Source organism: Cheilinus undulatus, linkage group 17, assembly GCF_018320785.1.
Source record: "Cheilinus undulatus linkage group 17, ASM1832078v1, whole genome shotgun sequence".
NCBI classification, from domain to species: Eukaryota; Metazoa; Chordata; class Actinopteri; order Labriformes; family Labridae; genus Cheilinus; species Cheilinus undulatus.
The window spans coordinates 19,086,405-19,111,578 of NC_054881.1; the positions used below are offsets into that span (position 1 = coordinate 19,086,405).

General features: G+C 37.9%; 2 protein-coding genes across 2 annotated transcripts; one reads left to right on the forward strand and one right to left on the reverse strand.

The window, feature by feature from the left end:
• Nucleotides 1–7,712: 7,712 nt before the first annotated feature.
• LOC121525189 (AN1-type zinc finger protein 5-like) lies at nt 7,713–16,369 on the reverse strand. Its single transcript, XM_041811047.1, has 6 exons — nt 16,162–16,369; nt 12,782–12,966; nt 12,524–12,671; nt 11,354–11,457; nt 10,642–10,770; nt 7,713–9,102 (listed from the first exon to the last, which is right to left on the reverse strand). Exons 2-6 carry the CDS (start codon nt 12,936–12,938, stop codon nt 8,954–8,956), a joined length of 687 nt encoding a protein of 228 aa, XP_041666981.1. The 5' UTR covers nt 12,939–12,966; nt 16,162–16,369; the 3' UTR covers nt 7,713–8,953.
• A 3,484-nt stretch (nt 16,370–19,853) lies between these two features.
• Nucleotides 19,854–24,178, forward strand: ccnb1 (cyclin B1). Its single transcript, XM_041811691.1, has 9 exons — nt 19,854–20,012; nt 20,261–20,389; nt 21,090–21,206; nt 21,296–21,478; nt 21,560–21,718; nt 21,805–22,041; nt 22,125–22,265; nt 23,248–23,358; nt 23,448–24,178. Exons 1-9 carry the CDS (start codon nt 19,992–19,994, stop codon nt 23,550–23,552), a joined length of 1,203 nt encoding a protein of 400 aa, XP_041667625.1. The 5' UTR covers nt 19,854–19,991; the 3' UTR covers nt 23,553–24,178.
• The last annotated feature ends 996 nt before the right edge of the window (nt 24,179–25,174 follow it).

Here is a 25,174-nt window from a genome sequence, read left to right on the forward strand (position 1 = left end):
CTACCTCCCCAGCAGGTTGGCTCTCCTCTGCCTAGGCTCCCCGCCAGCACCCAACTCAGGTATCTGATGGTGCCGTCACTATGACGACTGCTGCATGTGACCCACTCTCTACAGGTGCTTTTGGATAGGTGAAGTAGATTCTGGAAAGCAAAGATGATTCACTGTGGCTTATCAAGCAGAGGCCTGCTTTATTCCATTTAAGTTGTGGCATTTTTATTTTATAATTACAACATAACGGTGCAAAAATGCAGCTGTCAGTCTAGCCAGTGGTTCATATTGATGTTGGAAATAAATTAAGTATGTGTTATGGTTAAGTTTAACGAAGATTGACTTAGTATTTTACTTTTATTTCTCTGAATTGACCAAAAGAGCTACATCTAAGTGCTTAGAAACACTCTCACTCCTCTTGCAATTGGAAACCGTTCACGCAGACATAGACTAGACGCCCTAAAGATTTAATGAAGGTTTAAGTTTCTCTATGCAAGACTCATTAGGCATACAGTAAATACCCCTGCGTGACCTTGAAGTTGGAGTGTTATTTGTTTGCATCTTTCAAAAGAGTTACAGCAGACAGAGAGTCGGCCAGCTGGCAGCAGACACTGACAGCAGCTACCTGTTTGTTCAGAGCTGTAAAGCATTTGAGAGAAACACCTCAGTGCCTCATTAAATAATAGAGTAGAGCTCATTTTTCACATCCTTAATGATTCCATTACACGGTCGTGAGTTCTCACAGGTGTGTTGTGGATCACACCTTTTACATTCTGCCTATGCACATGTAAGTGCGCTTGAGGTGACATCTGCACAGGTGGTCAGAATGCCTGTAGTCTATACATGATGGCATGATTTTACTATCTCGTTTGTTGCTAGAGGATTCAGACTGCAGACTTTTTTTTATTTTTTATTTTTTTTTAGCACAGACTGGCACCTCAATAAACAACTAAAAACAACTAGTACAGTTAAATGCTGCTGTATTGCATTTTGTACTTTTGTAAAACATGCTTAAACATTTGAAACAAAATTGGATTAAACTTCCATTTAGGGTTAGGGTAAAGCTAAAGGAAACAATTAAGATACCAAAAGTTAAAAGTAAGAAACCTGACCTGAAAAAACTGATTACAAAATGTTTATAAAGCCAAGTAAACAGTCTGATTATAGGGAAAAAAGCTTGTCCTCCATCAAAAACATTCTAACACAGCCAGCTTAGTTCACATAGCTCTGTACGTAGAAAAAGTAGCTACATCATGTAAATAGCTAAAGCTAAGCTCACTAAAGATCTATGTAGATAATGTAGCTACATAGCTAAAGCTAAGCTCACAAACCAGCTATGTAGATAATGTAGCTACATAGCTAACATAGCTAAAATGAAGCTCACAAAGCAGCTACATGGCTATGTTCTGTACGTAGGTAGATAACAGCTAACTTAACTAAAGCTAAGCTCACAAACCAGCTATGTAAGCCACATAATAAATGTAGCTTTGTAACTAACATAGCTAAAGCCAACCTCACAAAGCAGCTATGTAGCTTTGTTCTCTACATAGCTATGTTAACTTTAGCTACATTTGTGAAAGCTCACATTGCTAACGCTAACTTAGTTACATTTGCTTATGTTGTAACATTAAATTGCATAGCTAGCATAGCTTTGTAAGCTTTAGCTAAGGCTAACAAAGCTAAAGCAAGCCACAGTTTGTCTGGCTACTTCTAAAACAGGCCAGTACATAATTTAATCCTGTGTTAGACCTCTGATTCTTGCCTTTATTTTATTTATGAAATGTTGCTTAGTCTGTAATGTTTGCATTGTAGTTATTTCATGAATGTAACTGCCAGACCTGTTAATAAAGATGAATGTTGACAAAAAATCAAAACATTTTACTGGGAAATTATGGCTGAAATACACTGTCTCAAATGAACTGTCTGTAAGGGTGGTGGTCAGAGATGTATGATCTGCAGCCAGACCATTTTAGGATTAACCTGACACGCCAGATGGATTTGTTTTAGAAATCCTTCTGGAAAACCTTCCATAGAGGTTGGGAAACGGCAGAGCCTTTGGGAAAAGAAAAACTCAGAGGGTGATTGGATGAACATTCTGTCTGTCATATCTTTACGGGCCAATCAGAGCAACAAAATACGTGACTTAGCTGCTACTGAGGTGCACCACTACAGAGGAGTAAACACCACAGAGAACTGCAAAACGTGAACCATGGCAACTGTAGACATGTCAGCACACGACTTTCGTCGTTTTTGAAAAGAAAGCAACTCAATGCTGTTCCTTGTTCCTTAAACGAAGAAATGTCATCAAGTTCTTATAAAACTTACACTATAGCAGCATCCACGCTAATGTCTTCTGCCATAATTGCACTGCTCGCTTACATCACGACTCTGCCGCGCCAGAAAGTACTGCCCCTCGTTGCTGATTGGTCCTGCCACTTTCTAACCGGGCCCAAACAATTCAGACGGGAGCTTTGCGAGATGGATTCACCAGTTAGAAACACGAAAACAGGTGTATCCATCTGCTTTGCAAGGTTATCTTAGGATGGGAACACTTAAAAAAAAAACAGAATTTACAACATGTTTACCAACCTTCAAATGATAAAGGAGTGTAAAAGAAGAGCTCTGTGGCTTTGAAACTAGAGAGGAGTGAAGTGGTCAAATGTAGGACTGGTGCTGTGTTCCTGCTGGCTTTAAGCCAGTGATTGCTCTGTGACAGCAGGGCCTGTAGTCTCCCTGCCTGTTAACAGGTTCTTCACACGTTCAATACCTTATTAAAGATATTTTAAAAACTATGGTCCAAGTAAAAAATGCTATGTAAAATAGTTCAAATGCACACATACAATATGTGATGTCAGCCTTTGACATCTATGGTCACAGTTTTTATGTTAAATTGCCAGTCCTTGTTCAGAAAAGTCAACATTTTAATGCTGAACTCACTGGACACTGGATTTGGCTCATTATAACCGGTCAAATTTGCATTTGCATTTTAAGCTGTTAGAGATCCCATCTTTCCCATTTACTGCCATTCATCTTGAGTTAGAATGTTTGCCCAGTTAGGGGTGAAGCATTGTTTTGGTACCTGGATGGACAGCTCTTGTTTGTTACATACTAGCTGAGATAGGTTGATAGGGTTTCTAACTTATTAAGCCAATGTTGATTTTGACTGTGAAAAAGATAACTTTTTGACACAAGATGGATTTATTTACTGATAGTAGACATAACTTGAGTAAAATGAATCTCTGCACATTGTAAAGCAGGGAAATATGAAAACAGTGATACCAATTATAAAGTCTAACAGTACATCCAAACCTGTTATGAATAATAAATACGGGAATGTTTTTTCTCATTTTTGTTTCATGTTTCACCATCATCTTCTATCTCTTAGCCTCAGACATTGTATCAAACAGTCCAGAGACTAATAAATGTCTATGGGCAAAAACATAAGTGACACTTCTACAATAGTGGCAGTTGATCGACTGTTATTATCGAAATATTGATCATTACAGTCTTGAGTGGGTAGATAAGCTGTGTGTTTATCACATCCTTGGACATTATACTTTCACCCCAGTCATCTTACAGTTGTACTTTACTTCATTTTATGAAAGTCAAGAAGACCCCTTATTTATCATAAACCATACAGTAGAGAGCTTTGCCTTGTTACAAAGCTTAACAAACAGAAGGAAATTTTATTTTCTGATCAGATTTGCACATATTTCTGATCTTGGCATGAATTTCTGAACAGGTGCACGTCTCAAAAGACATAACATGATTCTGTATTAATATTACAGGATGGTTAACTATGCAAGTTGCATGAGAGTCTCAGAGTTAATGAATTAGGACCAGGTTGAGAGCTTACGTTGAAATTTTCATTTGCATTTATGAAAGGTAGCTGAAGAAAAATATTTGCCTTAAAGTTAAAACAAATGTTTAAATGTTACCGTTACTGTGAAATACTTCTCTTTTCTATTACCTTATGTTTGAGTTAATAATAGTGTTGAGATGTGTATTTATATTTGAAATCGAAACTTTCATGATTTTTCACAAACTTCCACATTATAATCTAAAAAATCAGGTTTGTGATTTTGGGCCACATGATTACATTTATCATGTGTTTTGTATGAACCCTAGTGGCTACACTAAAAATAACAGGTCAACTGACAATAAATCCACAGCATACTGACCTGTAAATACTGAAGCATAACTGTTAGTTGCTCAATAAATGAGCTGTTCTATTAATATAAAGAGCTCGCATTGTTTTTGAGTAATACATTAAAAGTATAATTTATTTAAGATATTTTATGAAATCTAATTCATAATTTTCTAATACAGCTGCTTCCGTCTTCTGAAGACATTTCAGAACATCCTCTCCCAAGCTGAATAAATCTTTAAAACTTCTTTGGTTCTATATTGATTTTTTTGTTCCAGATTATTCATTTATGTTCTCTATTATCTTGTCTGTAAGATTTGAACATTGGCCTTAAAATCAATCCTATTAAAAAAAGATCTTTATACTCTCTTTTAGCTTCTTTATAGGCCATGGGGAGTAATTGATTTTTTTTATCAGTTTTATTAATTACACATCTCTTTGGATAATCTAGATTTTGAATATAAAAATCTAGATTGTCATTTGAATTTCCTCCACTGTTCCCTTCTGGCTTTGACCAATTTTGAACCAGACAAATTGACTGAGTATACCAAATCCAAATGAGCCACATTTGGATCATTTATGCAACTGCCCCTGTTTTCCTCCTCCCCCAACCTCACATAAAGACATATCATCATCATCTGTCAACCATTTAAGCAATATATATTTCATTATCTACATAAGATCGCCAATCAATCTTGGTCAATCAACTGGTTGGCAATGTCCGTTATTCTCATGATTTGCTGTAACGTCTGACACATACAGTATGCTCTGCATCTTGGTCTGGATTGTTTCGACAAGGATCCAAAAAAAGGCCCGGCATTTGCAACAGAACAACCCAATTTTCAAAAACTCTGACCCAACTGTGAAGATAAAAAGCTTGAGCAAAGATCTTATAGACTGGAACAAAGAAATGTGTAACAGTGAACAAACAAAGGGTTTGTAATCACCGTAGTCTCTGATGTTTGCTGAAAATGGCTGAACATATTCTGAAGGAATCTGAGCACTAAACGTTCTACAACATAGTATGCTCCACTGAATGGAAACATTCAGCATAACACAAAGGTTCAATCATTTTCCCACCAAAAATTTAAAAATACTTTCTGAAAAGTATAAAATAACACATTTGTTGGCACATTAGTTTTTCTACCTGAGGCAGCACTGTTGATGTAGGTACCCAGAGGCCAAAATTAGATGTATGTTTGAAAAATTAATCCATTGTTTGACCCTCAGCAGACACAGTTGCTCTTTCCATAAGTTTTTTAGAACCCTGATTCATCATCCTTTTGCCCAGCGTTGCTGTGTTAACTTTTCACTTTACTTCTGACCCAACTTGACCTTTCACCCTCACTAGCACAAGGTGATCACAAAGAGAAAAAAATCATAAAACATAAAAATTAGGCCAATCTCAGATGTATTTGGCTTAATAAGCTTTAAAAAAAAAAATTAATAGGTATGATAAGCATTTTTATTCAGTGGAATGATGCAACATTCAAAGTGGCCTACCCGTAGTTTGGTGGCATTTGCTCAAAATTCCAGATGGCCAGTTCGTCACTGGCTGCTGGTTGTTAACAAGGCTTGTCCATGGACAGCTACCACTCCCCTGAAACTACATAGTGCACTTTTAAAGACAAGTAATTGCCAAAAGAGTAAATAACTTTATTTTTGTTAAAATAATATTGATAAAATAAAAACAGAACTTGTTTTGAGGTATTTCTTTGTCATTAAAATTTTGCTGGAAAGCAGGAAAGAAAGTCAATTAAAATTGTACAAAGCATTTTTTAAATTCTGCTTCTGGTGTTTTTTCAAAAACCTATATTCTCTTATTTTGATAGGGCTTTTCTAAGAGTTCACATAAAGGAAGATATAATGTTATTGCACTTTTACATTAATTATATACCAATGATATACATTACATGGAAAAAGTTTTTTTTTATCTCACCTGTGAATAACTGAATTCAGGTGTTTCAATCAGACACATTACCACAGGTGGATAAAACCAAGCACCTAGACATGCAACCTACATTTGCAAACTTTTTGAAATAAAATGTGTTTTTCTGAAGAGCTCAGTTACTTCCAGTGTGGTACTGTGATGGATGCCACCTTTGCAATAAGACAAGTTTGTGAAATTTCATCCCTGCTGGATATTCCACATTCAGCTGTAACATTATTAGGAAGTGGAAGCGTTTAGGAGCAACAGCGACTCAGCCAGGAAGCGGGAGACAACTTTAAGTCAAAGACTGAGGTCAATGACTGATAAAAGTCTAAGACCAAACTTCCACTGGCAATTGGTCCACGGCCCTCTTGTGAGTGAGGCCAAGCAGTTGCATGCAAGCCTCACATCATTAAGTCCAATGCCAAGTGTTGGATGGAGTAGTGTAAGGCACACTGACACTGGACTGTGGAGCCAAGGAAACGTGTTCTGTGGAGTGACAAATCACACTTCTTTGTTTCACAGTCAGATGGGCAAGCCTGGGTTTGGCAGATGTCTGGATAATATAACCTGACTGACTACATTGTGTCTGGAAGTTATTTTGTGAATGTTGATGGTAAAGTGTTGAAAAATTGTCCAATTTTGTTGCAACTGTAAAAGATCTTCTCTTGGTGTCTGGTCTCTTTGTAGTAATGACGGTGTCTCATAAGCCTCTTTGGTCTGCGCATATTGTTTATGCATAAAGATAGTAAAAATAAAATCCTACCAATTAATACATTTATATTCATCATTATGGGATACTCAAACCCAAACTTTCAAGACAATTTGCCTGTACTACAGCATATATTATTTTAAGGCCTGAGTGACAGGGGAGCAAAAATGTTCATGACACCATGTGCTGCCTGTGCTATAGATGAATACCCTCTGCACGTGTGTATGAAAAAACAGACAGTCCTCACAGAGTGGTCGGGGAGCCGGTGTCAGAACGTGACCTGAGGCCAACCTGGCTGCAGCAGATTGAGTTTCCCCTGAAGAGACAAGAGTCACATGGAGACAGATAAACTGATAGACAGCAGCCTGGAAATGTCCACTGGATGTTTCACTGCACAGCTGAGTACATTCAGGAGAACAAACATCATTAAGAAGCTGTCATAGAAATCTTTGTATTTGTATTTTTTAAGACTAATTTCAAATCTTAAACCAACACTCAGATGCTGTTAGGACATGGTGTAAGCTCACATCTACAAACATGTAATTCAATTTTCAGAACGTAGCTTTAAAGTTTGATTGAATTAGAGTGAAGTTCAAAAGAAAATCTGGATTTTCAAGTTTTATTATCTTGATTTTCCAAATTGATTTCTTGAAAATCAATTTATCAACCAACTTTAAAAGTGTCTTGCTTTAAAAAAGGACTACAGATAACTTTGCAATAAGCTTCATAGAAACTCAACATACTGGATCTTTGAGGACACAAAAAATAGCTTTACTAAACTATCATCGTCTTGACAAGCCGGTTGAGCCACAAAGTTGGCAATAAAATCAACCATGACGTAATGTTCATTTACCTCAACAGCAAGAGGCGATGTATTAAAATGAAAGATTGTGATTTCCTAGTTGTATATTTGTGAACATAATTTATTTACATCATACAATTACTTCTGTTTTATTGAAGGATTATGCGCACTGCAGAATATAAATAAAGATGTTTGTACAAACTTGCATAACTAAAGGGTAAAAAACAAAACAAACTGATTAAGCAGCCGGACTGAAAATTATTAATAACCTATGACCACATCTCACTAAGTCACTGCGGCAACACAACCATTAGCCACACACATTAGCTCGAACACAACTCTCACACACTCACACGTGTTTTTGATGCAACAGTCCAACACTCCCAACGTTGTGAATTTGTCATCTCACATTAAAAATGAAGGAAAACATTCAACAGTGAAGTAAAAGATGATAAAGTTAGTGGAGCTAAACCCTTCCAAAGGCAAATAAATCAATACAAGTCTGAGCTACTTGTCATACAACACACCATACACACCACTTCTCTGGAAAACAAAAACTAACATGGAACAAATGTTAACAAACTTCAGTGGATGGGTTAAAAGACCAACAAAGCAGGAAGTTCACGAGCCTGCAGTCCAGATCAAGGGCGCATAGCGAGTCACAGCATTCAGACTGGATCAACAGGATGAGAAAACAAGTAAACCAGGTTGTGATTCTGGTGCTGCAAACAAAGCCAGGAGAAAGGATTCAGGGCCAGCGACAAAGAGCCAGCGACAAAGTCTCTTCACAAAGTCTGTAAGGGAACCAGCGTGGTTGAGATCCCAACGGCACACAGAAGCTTTTCAGGTTGATAAAAACTTCACAAGATGTAAAGTCGAATGAGCACATAGGGCTAGACCATGGCTGAGAAAAGAAAAGGAAAAATAAATTTTTGCTACTCAAGCCAGCAGAGAGCAAGCATGGCTGACACGGCACAATCAGCCAACAGCAGTAACAGTCAGAGAGTCCAAACAGGCTCAAAGTGTCCGAGCTCCTCCCAGGCAGAGTTCAAAAGACCTCAGGAGGATCACAAAATAGACCTCAACAGCATTTATATTAAAGGATAACATCTTTTTTTAGGAAATCCCCCTCAGTCACTTCTTCTGTTCTCACATACATGTTGTTTGTTCAATACAACCTTTCAAATGTTTTACACTCGCACGCAAACAAGAATAAAAGCTGAAGATATGAAAGTGGACTCTCATGCACCAGGGGGAAAAGTCCCGAAACAATCAAAGGGAAAAAAGAAAGATCCTTTAGGATGAGGGTCAGGCTCAAGTCCATTCTGTAAGTTAGATTCCTCCCAGTGTTCAAAGTTTAGCCGAGTGTCCTCTTCATATTCTCTGGATTTTGTCAGCAACAACCACAGGGTTTTCTTTACGGATTTTGTCAGCAGCTTCAGTTTTGTAGTCGTACGGACAGTTGTGTTTATCAGAGTAACGGTGAATTCCACAGAACAGATTCCCACAGCGGCAGTCAAAACCTGGAATACCACAGCAAAAAAGAGAGAGTCAGATAAATAAAAAGTCATCTAAAAGGCAAAACATCTGTTCATTCAACTACTGCTGTCTAGTGTGTTGTACATTTTGCCGTGAACCTTTTGTGATATGGAAAGCTTGCTGTGAAGACTCTGGTTTGGCCAAATAAAGCCCTATTTGCCTGGGATTAAATTACATGGGGACTTTCGATAATTTGTAATTATTGCAGAAGATTTTCAATGCTATGTGAAGTGGCAATGTCTGGTATTTGTAAAGTAAAACTTCCAGGCTAAATAACCTACCACACTTCAACACATTGAGGCCCACAGATAATACTAGTCGCATATAAATAGTCATATTGGTAATTTGGGGTGATAATTTAGTTTTTCCTTTACAGTATTTGCAGCTTTTTCTACATCTTTTAAAGGTAGAAAAAATAGCGGAGGCTGCTTAGGATATTGTAAACAAAGTTTTTGACACTTTAAGCACATTTAGGGCTTTTCTTTTACCTCAGTTAATATTTACAAGTGACTTCAATTTGCTTTATTTACTCCCTTCAACCTCTATCCAAATGCACCTCTGCTCCCTTAATATGCTCAGTGCTGCCCTCTACAGCTTCTCTTTACACATGCCTGATCTTATGTTGGTATTATTAAGCTGTATATTTTATAGATAACATAATTTATGGTTGGAAATGTGCTGCTTAACATTCAGTGATTAGGCTAAAACAGGTGATCTACATGATAAGGTTGCTCTTGGTGTCCATCACAAAAATCCAAAATTAAAAATATGCAGGATAACATCTGCAGAAAACTGCTAAAACACTGATTGAATAAGTTCATACTTAACATGAAACATCTTACTTTCTCATGCATTTAAGGAAAAGCTTAACAGTGCTCTTCTTTTTTTACCTTCTCCTCTGCCTAATGACCTGAATATACACATAGGTGACAGACGCCACCCTAATTCTTAATGGGGAGATTGAGAGCCTTCACTATTTTATTGATGGTAGACAGCACGCTGCAGATTTTAGTAATGCAAAAAAATACTAAAAAGCTAAACTGAGGCACTTTTGTCTAAATCTGGTTAACAGTATATGTAGACTCCATAAGGAAGATGCCAACTGTAAACTGTGATGTGCACTACATTGCTTTTTGTGTGGAATTTTAAGACAAGAATGTGCAGTTCATAATTCACTACTGCTGTCATGCAGTACCCTTATCTTTTCTGTTAGAAATGTGAGTAAATTACATTACAGAGTCTGTCATCTTGTGTGAATGTACAGCAGCAAACAGCAGGAGTTAATTCATAGATTATCAGAGGTCCTCAGGCAATGCTGGTTAAAATCACAGGGAACTTTATCTTTCAGTCAGAGAACTTGTCCAATTAAGCTACTCACCGTCAAGTAAAAAAAAAAATTACAACAAAATTAAGTTTGTGTTTCTGCCCTTAGCTTAAAAAACACTCAGGAGAATCAAAACAAGCCCAAGGCTGTCAGGGACATTACTTGGCGAACCACATTAGTTATCTGTGTCAGTTCTTACCTGTAAGGCCAACCTTTTTACGGCACATAAAACAGCGATTCTTCTTGGGTTTGGGGGGCTCTGGGGCTTTAGATTCTTCACTGCCAGCAGTGGAAGGATGGGAGGATGAGGATGAGGGCTGAACCAACACTGGAGACACACAAGGAAAATAATTAACTTAGTTGAGCAACAAAAATATAGTTAGTCGCACATTAAAGAGCAACACATTTGATAAAGAGTGCCTTTCTTTTTCTTTAATAATTATTTTAATAGGTCTGATAGGCTGATAATTAACTTTGGGGGTTAACTAGTGCTGTCTAGGTATGTTGTTGCTCACTGAGGTGTAGGACTATCCCTTTTCACTGTCAAGGATAAATAGGGTTGATCAGGTTATTTCAACTCATCACTGTTGTCTTTACAGAGTAACATTCAGCCTAGATCCAAATTTTTCTTCAATTTACATTCTTCCTCCAAAAACGTTCATGCAGAGGCAAAATTAGTGCAGCTGTTGTCATCTCTTCAACACTCCTCCATCCATCCAAACTTACTCCAAGTTAACTGTGATGATTTGGGCATCAAATAGCATTCCCTACTTTAATATAGACTTGTCTGACCATGGAAATACTTTTACAGTAGGCTTAAACATGTCATAATTACAGCAGTGTTTTTATTTCCTTGGTGAGACCCAGTGAATATCCTCAGACAAATAAAGAGCTCTATATCGGGTACCCACCAGGATCTGTGAGCTCTACTTTGCTTCCTGATGCTCCCGTCTCTTCAGAGGACAGACTCATCTCAGTCATCTGTTGTGTTACGGAAATGGCTGTTGAAACCCCACTGCAAAGCATGAAAGGAAAACAGTTTAATATTTCACTAGTTTTAGAGAGGATGTATTACTTCTGCTTTTTATTATTTCTCACTCTCTAGTTAGTTTACAAGCACAGTCGAGTCAAGCTAGAGATAAAACTCTATTAGGTATTTATCCATACATTTTTCTGTAAATTTTGTACATATATCTATCCATCTATATATCCATCTTTCTATCTATCTAACACTTTAAATTGTGTTTTAAGGACTGACATTTGTTAATTTGTTCATCCACAAACTTTAAATTGTGTGTTTTAAGGACTGAATTTTATGTCTGAACTACATTTAAATATCAATATTGGCATCAGCTCAAATTAACTTGTTGATATCAGCATATCAGATATTGACAAGAATCCAGTCTCATGCATCCCTAACGTTGGAGTGATCTCGGCCCTGAGCTGCAGGACACTATAAAGCACAAGATTGTGGGAAAACTAAAAGTTCACATTAGAAATACTAGATCATGAGATCGAAAAGTCCAACATGGGAGTAGTTTGTAAACAATGGATTGTCTTTCTGAGGTTGATTTGCTGATCATTTCAAAATGATCCAGAAAAAAAATTACCAGAGATGGACTAGAGCACACTCATTGGAATTGCAAAGATTGTCTAAAAAAAGGAGCTTGTTGTTTCAGAGTGTGCTTTATGTGTGGATCACTGTGCAGACAAATAATGTGGAATATGAGAGTAAGCCTGACACAGACAATGCACAGAACTCCTAGTCGAGTGTTGGTCCAATTAAATTGAATATAAGCAAGTGTGTGTCAAATTCAACTGCAATACCTAAGTGTTCAAATCCAGCTTTGAAAAACTCTGATGAAGTATGACTGTACTCAGACAAATATGTTTACCTGCATTTCAAAATTCCAGTTTCAGTTGGTCTAAAACAATAAAGACTTTTTCTGACTGCACTTCACAGAAACACACACATATATATATATATATATATATATATATATATAAATATATATATATATATATATATGGAACATGTGAATCTTTGGAGGAAGTACAATAAATCAAGTTGGATCCCTCACCTGAAAGCCTCAGCAGCTGCAGCCTCAGCAGAAGCGGCGGCCTCGGCTGCCACCTCTGCAGCAGCAACTGCAGCAGCTGCAGCATTATTCAAAGTGGCCTCTAACCTCTGGATAGCAGACGCCTCAGCTGTGGGCCCGCTGCTGCTGCCTGAGGAAGAAAGTTTCACCACAAGTTACAGTCAGACACAAAGGCCTGCAGTTTTGTTCTGTGTTCACATGGAAACAAAGACAGGCTGAGGCAGGCCCAGTAGGACTTACCAACGGGACTCAAAGTGCTGACTCCTCCATTGTTCTGTCTTGACAGGTGCTCCTTGTGGCACACAGAACACATGCCATTAGTCCTAGGGTTGCCATAGAAACCACAGCCAGTGGGACAGAGCATAGGAACCGGGCTCTGATTGGTCTCCTGTGCCATAGCGATGTCTGCCACCTGCTGAGCTGACCTGGACACACAAACAGAGGACAAAGGCCAGAATGATGAGCATGATTTGTGGGGACAGTAAAACTGCTAAATTCAAAGAAGGGATGAAAATGCAGAGTATAGTGCTAAAAATTTCTTAAAGGCATTTAAGCAGCTCGTTTCAGAATCAGCATTTAAAGTCAGTAATTTTCTACATGGTTTCCCAGTATTTCTTCATTGCTTGAATGTCACTTCAAGCACAAATGAAAATCCTTTCCCAAGATTTCCTAAAACACTATGAAGAAAAGTATGCTGTGGTCTTTTATTTTTAAAAAATGCCAGTTAATATGTAAATATGATGCCCAAACCAACCATCAACTCGTCTCAAATTGTTTGGTATCACTTAAGGAGGACGTAGATGTTTCCTAAATAGAGAGAGCAGAAGTACAGAAAACCAAGAAAACCACTGCTTTTTTCAAAGACAGTGTAGTGGTTGGGAAAATCACTGCTTTTTGGGATTATTTGGATTTAGGAGCAGTAGTGACATGCTGAATATGGATTTTGTAAAAAGTGTACTGAACTGTAAAAGAATGAAAAAATTAGGGAGCTGGAGGTCCAGTTCATAAAAGCTAAGCCCTCTTGTGTTTATTTATTACAGCAAGGCTGCCATAACAGAATGAAACTAGGCTATCATGCTGATAATTTTCCTTGTGCCCCTCTGGCCTATATTTGAGAGCATTTATAAAACAAGGTCCAAGTAGTTTCACAAACAACCGTGTTAGTGAAACTTGTTAACTGAACCAGCTTGACGCCTGACGTATAAATGTTGGCTCTATTCTCCTTCAAACCTGTTTTGCCTAGCAAAAGGCCTGCAGGAAAAATATGTAGGTCCAACAACAAGATTGTTAAGCTTAAAACAGCATCAGCAATTTACATAATAGGGATTTTTTTCTAGAAAACATGTACTTGAATTAACTACAACATTTCAGGAAGTAGTAAGGTATCACGCATATGCTCTGTTTTTGATGACTGGTTAAAATAACCAAAAAAGGAAGTATTCACCACACTGGATACTGGTTTTGGTGAACTGCATCAGATGCTTCCTCCTCTCCAAATCAATACACTGCTGTTATCAGCACCTTCACGTGTGTGCGCCTGCAGACTGCAGTGCTCCGAGCTCACATGGACCTGTGTATGGTGGCTTTTCTCTGTCACAGGAGCGCAATGTGACACTGTGATCCCCGTGGAGAGCGCGCACACACACACACGCACACGCACACTCAAGAGTTACCTCAATACAGTAAGGCTATGATCACGTCTATTTTTAGACAACCTCTAGAGTACTGCACACAGAAGCTGGTGCTGGGCCAGAATTTGTATCCTTGTCTGTGTAGGTTTCCTATTAAAGACACCACCAGGTTTTAAACCAGCAGGAAGAAACACATCTTCAACCCTTTTGAAATTAACCTTTGAACACTGTTCACAATCTGTCTTCATAGTGAGCTTGAGCAAGGACTTCACTCATAACAATCTCAGCCAAATTTTGAATCACATATCTAAATGGGATGTTTACAAAAGGTTACTTGACATTAATAAAATAACTATTTATTTAATCTTTCAGGTGGAGGATGATATCTAACTTAAGGGTTTAAACATTAAACAACCATTTCAAGGCACACAACAAGCTGAACTTTATTATACATTTACTTTAAAATGATGGAATTTTAAAATGTGATACAAAGGGAGCAATTGATTTTTGATTAACTACAGAAATTCTGAGATTAATCTCCAATCCAAGATTTTAACTGTTTGACAGCCCCAAGATATTTTTTAAGTTAAGTCAATGTAAGTGCATCAATATGGGTTGTTCAATTATATTAATTTCACAATATGGCTTATTAAACGAATTCAAAGAATACAATTGCTTTAACAAACAGTTAACACTAAAATGCATGAACTTTTTGTCGACTTAAACTAGACTAAAACTTAAAAGAGTGAACATGGGACTACAACTAAAAAGCATTTTAACCTAAAGGCGAATGCTCAACTGAAATAGCTGCCATGTGTAACACTGGCAATTGACAATAGGTTTGAAATTAAACAACGTTTCATATTTGTCTGTTTTGGGTCACTTCAGGGAAAGTAATCCAAATACGAAGCCAAATATTATCGGTGTTTCTACAGCTATCAAAAGTAAAAATGGGTCAAATTTGGCCCAATAATAATAGTTTAAGCAACAATGGAGCCTCTGGGGAACACACTTAAAGATGGCAAAAAATCTTCCCTACACCTGTAGATCACAACAAGAGTCGAGCACGTTTTTCACGAAGACAAAAGACGAAATCACTCGCTGAGCTCTGGACACAGCACTGCATGAAGTACGGTCAAGCCAGACTTAAACCATTATAACACCATAAAAGCACATAACCACAACAACAACTACTTCGTGGTTACTGACGTGATCTCCTACTGTCGATATAATTTTTCTTGACTTCAGTCCTCAGTTGCTACCTTACAAACACCAGGCCACAGCAAAGTCAATTCTACAAATCCACTGAGTCATGCTAGCAAGCTAACGGCTGCTGCCAACGTTTGTCTTCCCATAAACGGGTATAACATGTCCTAACGGAGTCTACTTTTACTATTTCGTTAACAAATATCGCAAAACAAAGATATAGTCATCTGTAGATAATCAACCACTATACTCGAGTGATAGCGAGATAAGGCCAAACAACTGTGTAAGCACATTCTCGTGATTCTGCTAATGTTAGCATGCTAATTGTTAGCTCAACCGTATAGTCGTTCATTAGCACTTGCTGCATTTGCTTTGTCTGCTTCTTTGTTTTCTTCGCTCATCACATGAACTAAGGGCACGGCAATAGCAATAGAGAAAAGTCGATTTGTGATTAGCCATATATGTAAAATTCAGTGCTAAAAGGGTCAGTCGACACGCACAGTAACGCCAGAAAAAAGTCAACCACGAATTTACTTTAGCAAAATGCCATTGAAGATGCTAACAGATTAACACAAGGTAAGACACTTCAGCTTAATTTTCTACATCAAGTCGGCGACGAAAAAAACAATAGGACAATGATATACTTTGGTAAAGTAGTGGGGATTAAATACATAATAGAGGGAAGTTGTTTAATCGACAGCAACCTAGCAGTAGTACAAGGAAACTTCACAAACTATCTTGTGTGCTAACTTGCTTTGGTTTAAGAAAAGTTGATCAACTTACCTTGTATGTGTGAGAAACGCTGGTTTTAAATTGAATATCCGGATCGAGGTAATGACTAGACTTAATATGGGGCTTACAAACTAGGGCCGTCTAGGTATGTCGTTGTTGTTTGTGCCTTTCTTTTCAGTCTCCTCAGGCAATCAGACTCCTCTCAGCCTGTTGACGTCCTTTCTGTCGCTGATCTGAGGTGGCATCTGTTTTGCTTTACGTGGTGCGTTTGCGTCCTCTCTTTTCCGGTGTACGTCACGGAAATTGTGACCCTGTGATTGGAAGGCATGTGTGTTGGAGTACAGCCACGAAAGATTTCAGACTATTAAAGAACATAACACCTACTCCTTCCACCAACTAAACAGGTCATAACTTCGATGCTAGTCTTGTGCTGTTTCTGATCGATTCCTTTGTAATCACCAAGCTGAAACACCGCCCACAAACAAAATGATAGACTGTTGGAGAAGAGTACAAGTCACTGGTAGACTCAAAGGAGGGACCTTTGAGCTGCAAAGGAGCTCTATTAGATGCCCTTTTGGCTGATTAACATAATGAAATGACCTTTTCAGTGACCTCTTTGTGGGTAAAATTTGATAAAGTTATCTCTTTGTAGACAATATTTGACAAGGGGTCTACTTAATTGGCAAGATTTGACCTACGGCCTTCTTTGGTGTCCTCTAAATTAGCAGAATTTGACACAATGTCCAATTGGTGCCTTCATAATGGACTAGGCTACGTTTGACAAACTGTCATCTTTTGTGACTTGCTTGGCAAAATTTGTTCTAGTGGGCAACATTTGACAAAATATCCTCTTTGTTGTCTTCATAATGGGCAACATTTGACAAAGTGCACTCTCTGGTGACTTTTTAGTTAACAAATTTTGTTTACGTGGGAAGTCTTTGACACCTTAATAAACAGAAGTTAACAAAATGCCTCTGTCATGCCCTTTCAATGAAAAAACATGTAGAGCATATAGAGCACCTCCTAGCAGTCTCTTTTTGTGGATAATATAAGGTTAAGTGCCCTCCCAGAGGATAGAATTGACAAAGTGGTCTCTAGGGTCCCCTTTCCTGTGGATAAAGCATGGCATGTGCCCTTCTCTACCCTAACCAAGGAAATCAAAGTATAGAATAAGCCACGTCAACAGTGAAAACTGCCAAAGCAATAGTAACAAATGACTAAACAGTTAGTAGTTCCACAGAGGTTTGGTAGGTATAATCATATAATTAAAAAATGTTTAAGCTTAACCCTCTTTTCTTACTATTTCACTATAAAAACTCTAGTAATTGCATTCAAACATGCTATCGTTCAACTTGGCCTGCCTTTCTCCACCTGTGCAGGTAGGCTGCAAGAGTCTCTCCCTCCTCACACCATCTCCCCGAGTCAGGAGGAGTGGGGTTGGGCTGCAGGCATATATGCTCGCTTTCTATACAGTTAGATATAATATGTTTTCATTGCTTCTGTGACCACAATGTGACGAAATAGACACCCAAAAATGCACATTTTCTCTGCTCTAAATGAACGGATCAGTCAAAATTCAGAAGGCTATAAAAACCTGAAATGTCAACACTGCTGCTCTCATGTTTCATGGAGAAGAACGCTGCTCATCTACCTCTAGGATGCTTCAAGGCCTGTGAGAGATGGAGCCTATGAGTGTACTGTTTACATTGGTGGGTTTTCTGAACTAAAAAGTTGAAACTGTAGAAAATAAACAAAAATGACAAATAAAAGTAGCAGAGGAAACACTTGTTCTGATGATACAGGACTGCATTCAGCTGTTTTATTCTGATCATCTTAATTCAGGTGTTTTCTTTTGCTCCCCAGCGCTATGCTAAGGGAAAATCATCCATCCATAAACACCTTCATAGGCTAACTGAGCCTCTGAAGCAGCTCTGCTGCCAACAGATGTATCTATAACTTAAACTTAAATTGCAAGTATGTGTTCTCATGTACATTTTTTTTTTAATTTTATGAATTAATTTGACTCAACAAGCTATCCAACATTTGATCTGGCACCATCAAGTTTCTCAGCTATTTTTATCATAAATATAGGAGAAAACAATGTTTGTCTTTGAGCAAATTAACTTGTCCACAGAGGTCATCCAGTGTTATTCAGCCTTCATGTGTGAACACTACAGCTGTTTTTCAGAGCCTCCCAGCACTAACTCTTCTGCCTTTCATTCAGCTGCATTCATAAAAATGGATGACCAGTTTCTTGCTGCCTTGAGGGACAGAGGGATACCCGAGGAGAGCCTTGAGAAGATGGTGCATGACAAGGTAAATCAAATGAACAAGCCTTTCAGAAATGTGTTTAGTCAAAGCTCCAGGATCCTCCTAAAAGTGAATGAATTTCTTCTGGTCTGTTATCAGTTTTATCCAAGTTGTTTTTCAGATTTTCATTTAAACATTCCCCCTTTCCTCACCCTCTCTCCCCTGTCCCACAGAACCAATGCAGGCATAAAATTTCAACAATTTATTTAAATATTTGAAAAACCTTTATATTCTAATGAAACGGTACTAATTTTTAAGTTGAATCCTTCAAGAAAACTGGCATTTGGTTTACATTCAACTTTTCATAGGGTTTCTTTTCACTACCAGATTGTCCAAAACATCCTGTTGATGATGAATAACAAGGCTGTGACTGCATTGTATCCTGATGTTGTTTAAATGACTTGGTCAACAAAGAGCATTCCAAGATCTATCGCAGTAAATCCTACCCTAATTTCTACCCTACCTTAACACAATGGCCTCATTCACACAGCAATATTTTCTTTATCCACAGACTGAAATCAATTTTTACTGTTTATTTATTTGTCCAAAGGAAGCCGCTGCAGGTTGCAAAAAGATCATATGTGGCTTTGTATTCTCAGGTTTCTGACTCCTGTCCAAGGCAAAGCAACATCAGATGGATTTCTTAGTGACAGTTCACTGTGAAGGCCAGGTTTAGGCCTAATATAGTTCTTATTCAATTCTGTTTTCATGCAGTGTCCTTTGAATAACAAACTCTTGCAATTCATACCACTTCTGGTGCAATTCAATAAATATATTTCAATGTTAATGAAATACTGTGTTTTGCATTAAAATGTTTATATCTAACTTTTTGAAACGTGAGTCTTTATTATTCCTATTTTTAAAAGAAAGTTAATGATTAATCGTCCAACTTCTTACCTACTGTGTGCCTTTACTAATGCAGTGAAGCTTTCTGTTGTCTTGAAAATAGTTTAAATTAAACACATATTTAAAATATAGTAATCTATGTAGCAAACTATTCAAGGGTGTTTATGTGAAAATTGTTTGATTATTAAATCTACCTCTTTACAGGAGTTACTCTTTAAAAGGGAAAATTCTTATGAGGACAGTGAACTTTGTATCTTTCTTTTATTTTCTTCAGGTATGTAGTTACTATGTACTCATTTAAAGGTAAATACGTAACGAGCAGTACAACGACGACATTTTTTCAAGGAAAGGAGGCTAGATCTACACGTACATGACAAATATCATATTTATAGATTTTAACAATTTTCGTTCATGTTTTAATCACTATCTTGACTTTTTGAAGAAAAAAAGTGAACCTAACCGCATTTTTGGACGTGCTGAAAAAGCCTACAGGAAAAGGAAATAAAGAAAAAAACTCTAAACGACGTCACCAACACCACCGGTTGCCCTGGGAGTGCATTCGAAACAGATGCGCTCGACCAATCAGATGCCGAGAAGGTTCTGGACACAGCGAATCAGCGAGCAGCGAGCGAGGATTTAAACCAAGACACACAACCTAAAAACTGCATCGCATCATCCTCCATTACGATTCTTAGTCTTATTGTTGAAGCATCGCACAGAACGAAATGGCTCTTCGAGTGACCAGGGTAAGTTATTTAAATAATTTAATTTATCACGTTTAGGTTGTTTTGTTTCTATTATTAGTAATGCATTTCTGTAAATAATATATATCCAGCTGCTACCTTTTACATGCCCTCGTGCGCATATTTGAGTCGGCCTCCTTACACTCGTTCCATGAAACGAATTCTAATGAAGACTCGGCACCTTTAAAACAGTAAATAAATACTTGTGTTAGTCAAAAGGCATGCATTATGGGCAATTTATTTTCCTGCAGAATCGCTTGGCTTCTACCAGGAGCGACCTCGGTGGAAAGGCCTGCTCGGTGACTGGGCCTGGACTGAAGCCTAGAGCTGCTTTGGGCGAAATTGGAAACATCGCAGTGAACAAAGAACCACAGAAAAAGGTAAAAAAAAATTTCAGTTGATATACGTGTGTATATATATATAATGTGTACGATTGACTGCATCATGGAAAGATGACCTTGCATCAAACTTCCTGTTACCATGCAAGCTCACTTAAATCTCTAAGTTTATTTTTGCACTTTTCATTGGGAGTTTACCTATATTTTTATCTGGAGCAGTATGTACAATCAAATCACTCCTATGTCTATTATGACAAATGAAGCAGAAACAAAATCAAACTATTTTAAAAAGGATTTAATGACTCCAGTACTCCACCCAACAGTTTACAAACTCATCCTTTGATATTGAACATGCTAAGCCCTAAATCGAAATAAGTTTGTTCTCAACTCCCACCTGTTAATCCTGCTAGCAATAAAACATTTTCAGATTTGGCAGATTCCAGCATAATTTAATCTAAAACTGTTTTTCTCCCAAATTTGTTACCTTATTGTGTATTAAGAGTTTGATTCAGTGCATACAATTGAGTAGTAGCTTAAAGTTCTTCAGAATATGTAAGCACATAGGTAGCATGGAACAGACTCATCAGATACTTTGTTAAATTCATAAAGCCTGAGATGTGTAAATGCTGGTTTCTTGGGGTGCATTGTTGTACAAAAATGCAACATATAGAGCAGCAAGCTTTTCTTAAATGATCCCCATGGTCTTTCTTTACATTTACTAATTTATCCACTTGATTTCTAGGCTGTCAAGACAGAAGCCACAAAGACCAAAGTCCCCACCAAAGTTGAAAAAGCAGCCGTTGTTGAAGCCCCAAAACCTAAAAATGTTGCTCCTGTTAAACCTGAGCCTGTGGTGCAGGTAAGTGATGGCCTTTAAGCTACAAATGGTGCCTTCCTGTTGTTCGGGTGTGGTGCTTCGGTTTAATCCAACTCTATTTTATTTTACAGCCTGAACCTGCATCCCCCACTCCAATGGAGACATCTGGCTGTGAGCCTGCTGACCTCTGCCAAGCATTTTCAGATGTTATTCTTCACACTGCTATCAGGGATGTGGATGCAGATGACTATGACAACCCCATGCTCTGCAGTGAATATGTAAAGGATATCTACAAGTACCTAAGACAGCTTGAGGTAAATTATCTTCAAGTTGAGCAGTGTAATTCTCCTGTTCCTCTACCTCTCCTTTTAAATCCAGTTTCTTTTTTCTTTTAGATTGAGCAGAACGTCAGACCCACTTACCTGCAGGGTCGGGAGGTGACTGGTAACATGCGAGCTATTCTGATCGACTGGCTCGTGCAAGTGAACCTGAAATTTCGTCTGCTGCAAGAGACAATGTACATGACTGTGGGAATCATTGACCGCTTTCTTCAGGTGAGTAAATGGCGCCAACATCAGTCGTTTTGTATATAAGATGTCGTAAGGATAATTTGACTTTACCTCTTTTCCTTTTACTTTAGGACAACCCAGTCCCCAAGAAGCAGCTGCAGCTGGTTGGTGTAACTGCCATGTTCCTTGCTTCCAAATACGAGGAGATGTATCCCCCAGAGATCTCAGATTTTGCCTATGTAACAGACCGTGCCTACACCACCGCCCAGATTCGAGACATGGAGATGACAATCCTGCGGGTGCTCAAGTTCAAACTGGGCCGTCCTCTTCCACTGCAGTTCCTCAGAAGAGCCTCAAAGATTTACGAGGTCGGTAGCAGAAACTAGACAAGTCATTTATTTCCTTACTTGTGGTTTATCCGTTCACACTAACATCTTTAATCTTGTTTCAGGTAACTGCTGAGCAACACACTCTGGCAAAATACCTCCTGGAGCTGACCATGGTTGACTACGAGATGGTTCACTTCCCGCCTTCCATGGTTGCGAGTGCTGCTTTGGCTCTGACCCTGAAGATCTTGGATGCTGGTGAATGGGTGAGTCTTACTCGTGGAAATGGTTACTTTATTTGCACATAATGTATTCACCATAGTTTAAGCTGAATGGCTTGATTTGGGTTGACCTGAATTTGAATTGACATTATCTAAAAAAAAAACTGAACAAAATGTATTTCAAATTTATAGCCAACCTTATCTTTTATCTTGTACCCCATAGCATGTTGGGTTGTCATATTGGATAGCAGGGTGTAAGCAGGTTTTTTAAGTCTAGAGGTTTGATCAGTTTAACAAAACGTGGGTCTCAAATGCACATGTACAAAACTTGTTACATGGGTTATTCTAGACTGTGGGAGGACAACTTTTAGGAAGGATCAGATCTTCCATTTTTAAATACCAATCTTAAAATGCAGAGTTAGTTAGAAATGACTAGACACAATGACTTGTGTTGCGAATGTCATCAGTAGTTTGTCCATCTTTAAGAAACTTGTACAAAAGGAGGACCCCCGCCAAACAACTATTCTTAAAAATTCCAACTTTACTAATGCTGGGAACATATTTTTTGCTGAAGAAAATCATATTAAACAGGTATATTGACTAATGTTAAGGAAATATTGCACCCCCTGTGTCTTGAATTGTATTGGGCCATATTGCAGTTCAGTATAATCTGATTGCTCAGCCTTGGTAACTGAAGATGCAATAGAGCCTTAAAATTGTATAAGGATTCTGAAAAGGTCTTAAATTTGTCCAATTTTCTATAAAAATATTTGAACTGCTGAAAGTTTAGGTGTAGCTAGTTATTTTGCTTTGTTGCTTAAATGATTAGTAGCTTAACAAACTTGGTTAAACGTGGAAAATGTGAAGACCAAGTTGTCCTTTTTCATAGATTACCAGCTATGAAGGAATGTTGACATGGGCTTAAAGTTTCTCAGCTTATAATGAGTAGATGACAAGATTGTGGCTTTTTAATGCTTATGAGTGGCTGTCATTGTGTAAATGTGCCTCTTCTGGTTTTGTTCCTCAGGATGCAACACTGACTCACTACATGGACTACACAGCAGAGAGTTTGATTCCTGTGATGGCACACATCGCCAAGAATGTTGTGAAAGTCAATGATGGCCTGACCAAACATATGGTAAGTGTATAGAATTTGAATGGGATCTGACCTTTTCAGGGTAACTATCTGGGTTTAATCCATCTAAAACAAACATTTTCTGCTTTCAGGCTATTAAAGGAAAGTATTCAACCTCCAAGCAGATGCGGATCGCCACACTCTCTCAGCTCAAGTCTTCACTGGTGAAGGAGCTTGCAAAGCAAGCCAACCAGTGAGAACTGTTTAGCACCATGTGCTGACTTGTATAGTTGTAACTTAAACTTAACTTGAACTGAGGGTTTGGCAAACTGAAGATGAGATCGATGGTTTCATGTTTCACCAACAGATGTTTACTTTTACTGACTATTTTAGAACGCATGCCTCAAAGTTTAATTGGTACCGACGACTTTATGGCTTATTGCATTTGAAGTTGAGAAATTGGATTTTGCTCTAGTGATCAATACTGTAAACTTATCCTCATTTGTTTCACAAGATTTGGTCATCTACAATGTCCTGTGATGAACAAATTTTATCTTTATTGGTCAAAACACACTACACCTCAGCAAGATACCGTTTTAATGTAATGCCTGATTATTGGTGCACAAGTTGCTGTGAAGCTTTCTTTTTTTTAAGCTTGGTGTAGCTGATTACCCACCAGCAGAAGACCCATGGCTTGCTTTTAAAATGGTCAGTAATGTGAGGGATCCATTGGACAGATGTGGCCCTTTTTGTCTTTTAAAATGCATGTTTTACTGAATGTGTGTATGGCAGTGACTGTGTAAAATGTACAGCAATACTTTTTAAAATGTTTTTACATCACAAATGTCTTGTTTTAAATCGTTTAATTAAATGGTTCATACCAGTTTTCTTCCCTTGTCATATTTTTACCACTAGAGGGCACTCTAAGACTATATTTAAACCATGCCTCAGCACTCTGCGTTCAAGCAGCACAAACTGCTGCTTGAGGCTTTAAAAGTATATAGGGGTAATTAATTCAAATGGCTGGTGTGCCAACTTAAAATGCAAAAGCTTAAACCAAAAGATCCTGACACCATTAAGTCATCTTATGACATTCAGCAGCTACCATGGCTGAAACGAGTTACAAACAGCTCTAATTCAAAAAGAGAATTCAACTTGTGAAGTTTAGATGAGTGACTCTAAAAGGAGCAATATGTAAGGATGGAATGTATCCATGGTTAAAGGACTAGAAGGAAAAAATAACAATGGCATAGTGTGTATCTGTACTATTTAGCACAGAATTTTCATTACCAAGGTTACTTGGCACCTCCCAGTAATTCCCAGTGTTTTTGTGCTACACTAAATGTTTTCTCATTACAGCTTGTCTAAAACTACTTGTTAAAGGCGATGGGGCCTTTTTAAAAAGTTGGGAAGAAAATTGAATAAAATGCTTACTGAAACTTAAACTCTGTCCACATGACTTGGTGTAATGTCAAAAATCATTGGTTCCCAATTTGGGGTGTGAGCCCTTCCAGACAATACTTTGGCATCATTCTGACAGTGAGGGTGTCTGCAAGGTAATAAAAGGTAAATTTTTAGCCAAATTAAGACACTTAAAAGCATGAAAATCCTTAAATGAAGATTATCAGGGCTTAAATTTTGTCACATTTTTATATTTCCATATTCTCCAAGGATGTTTGGTTGGCTCAGTGGTTGACATGATGTAGGATGTCAGGGGTTCAAACCTCAGTCAGGGCATGATCAGTTTGAAGGGTGGGCCCTTGAACACCTGTCCATCTTCATGTACTTTGCTATGGACAAATGTGTCTGCTAAATGGTATTTCAACTGTTTTTTTCTGCTTTTGATTTATATTTAGTTTTAATCACATATGATGCTCTT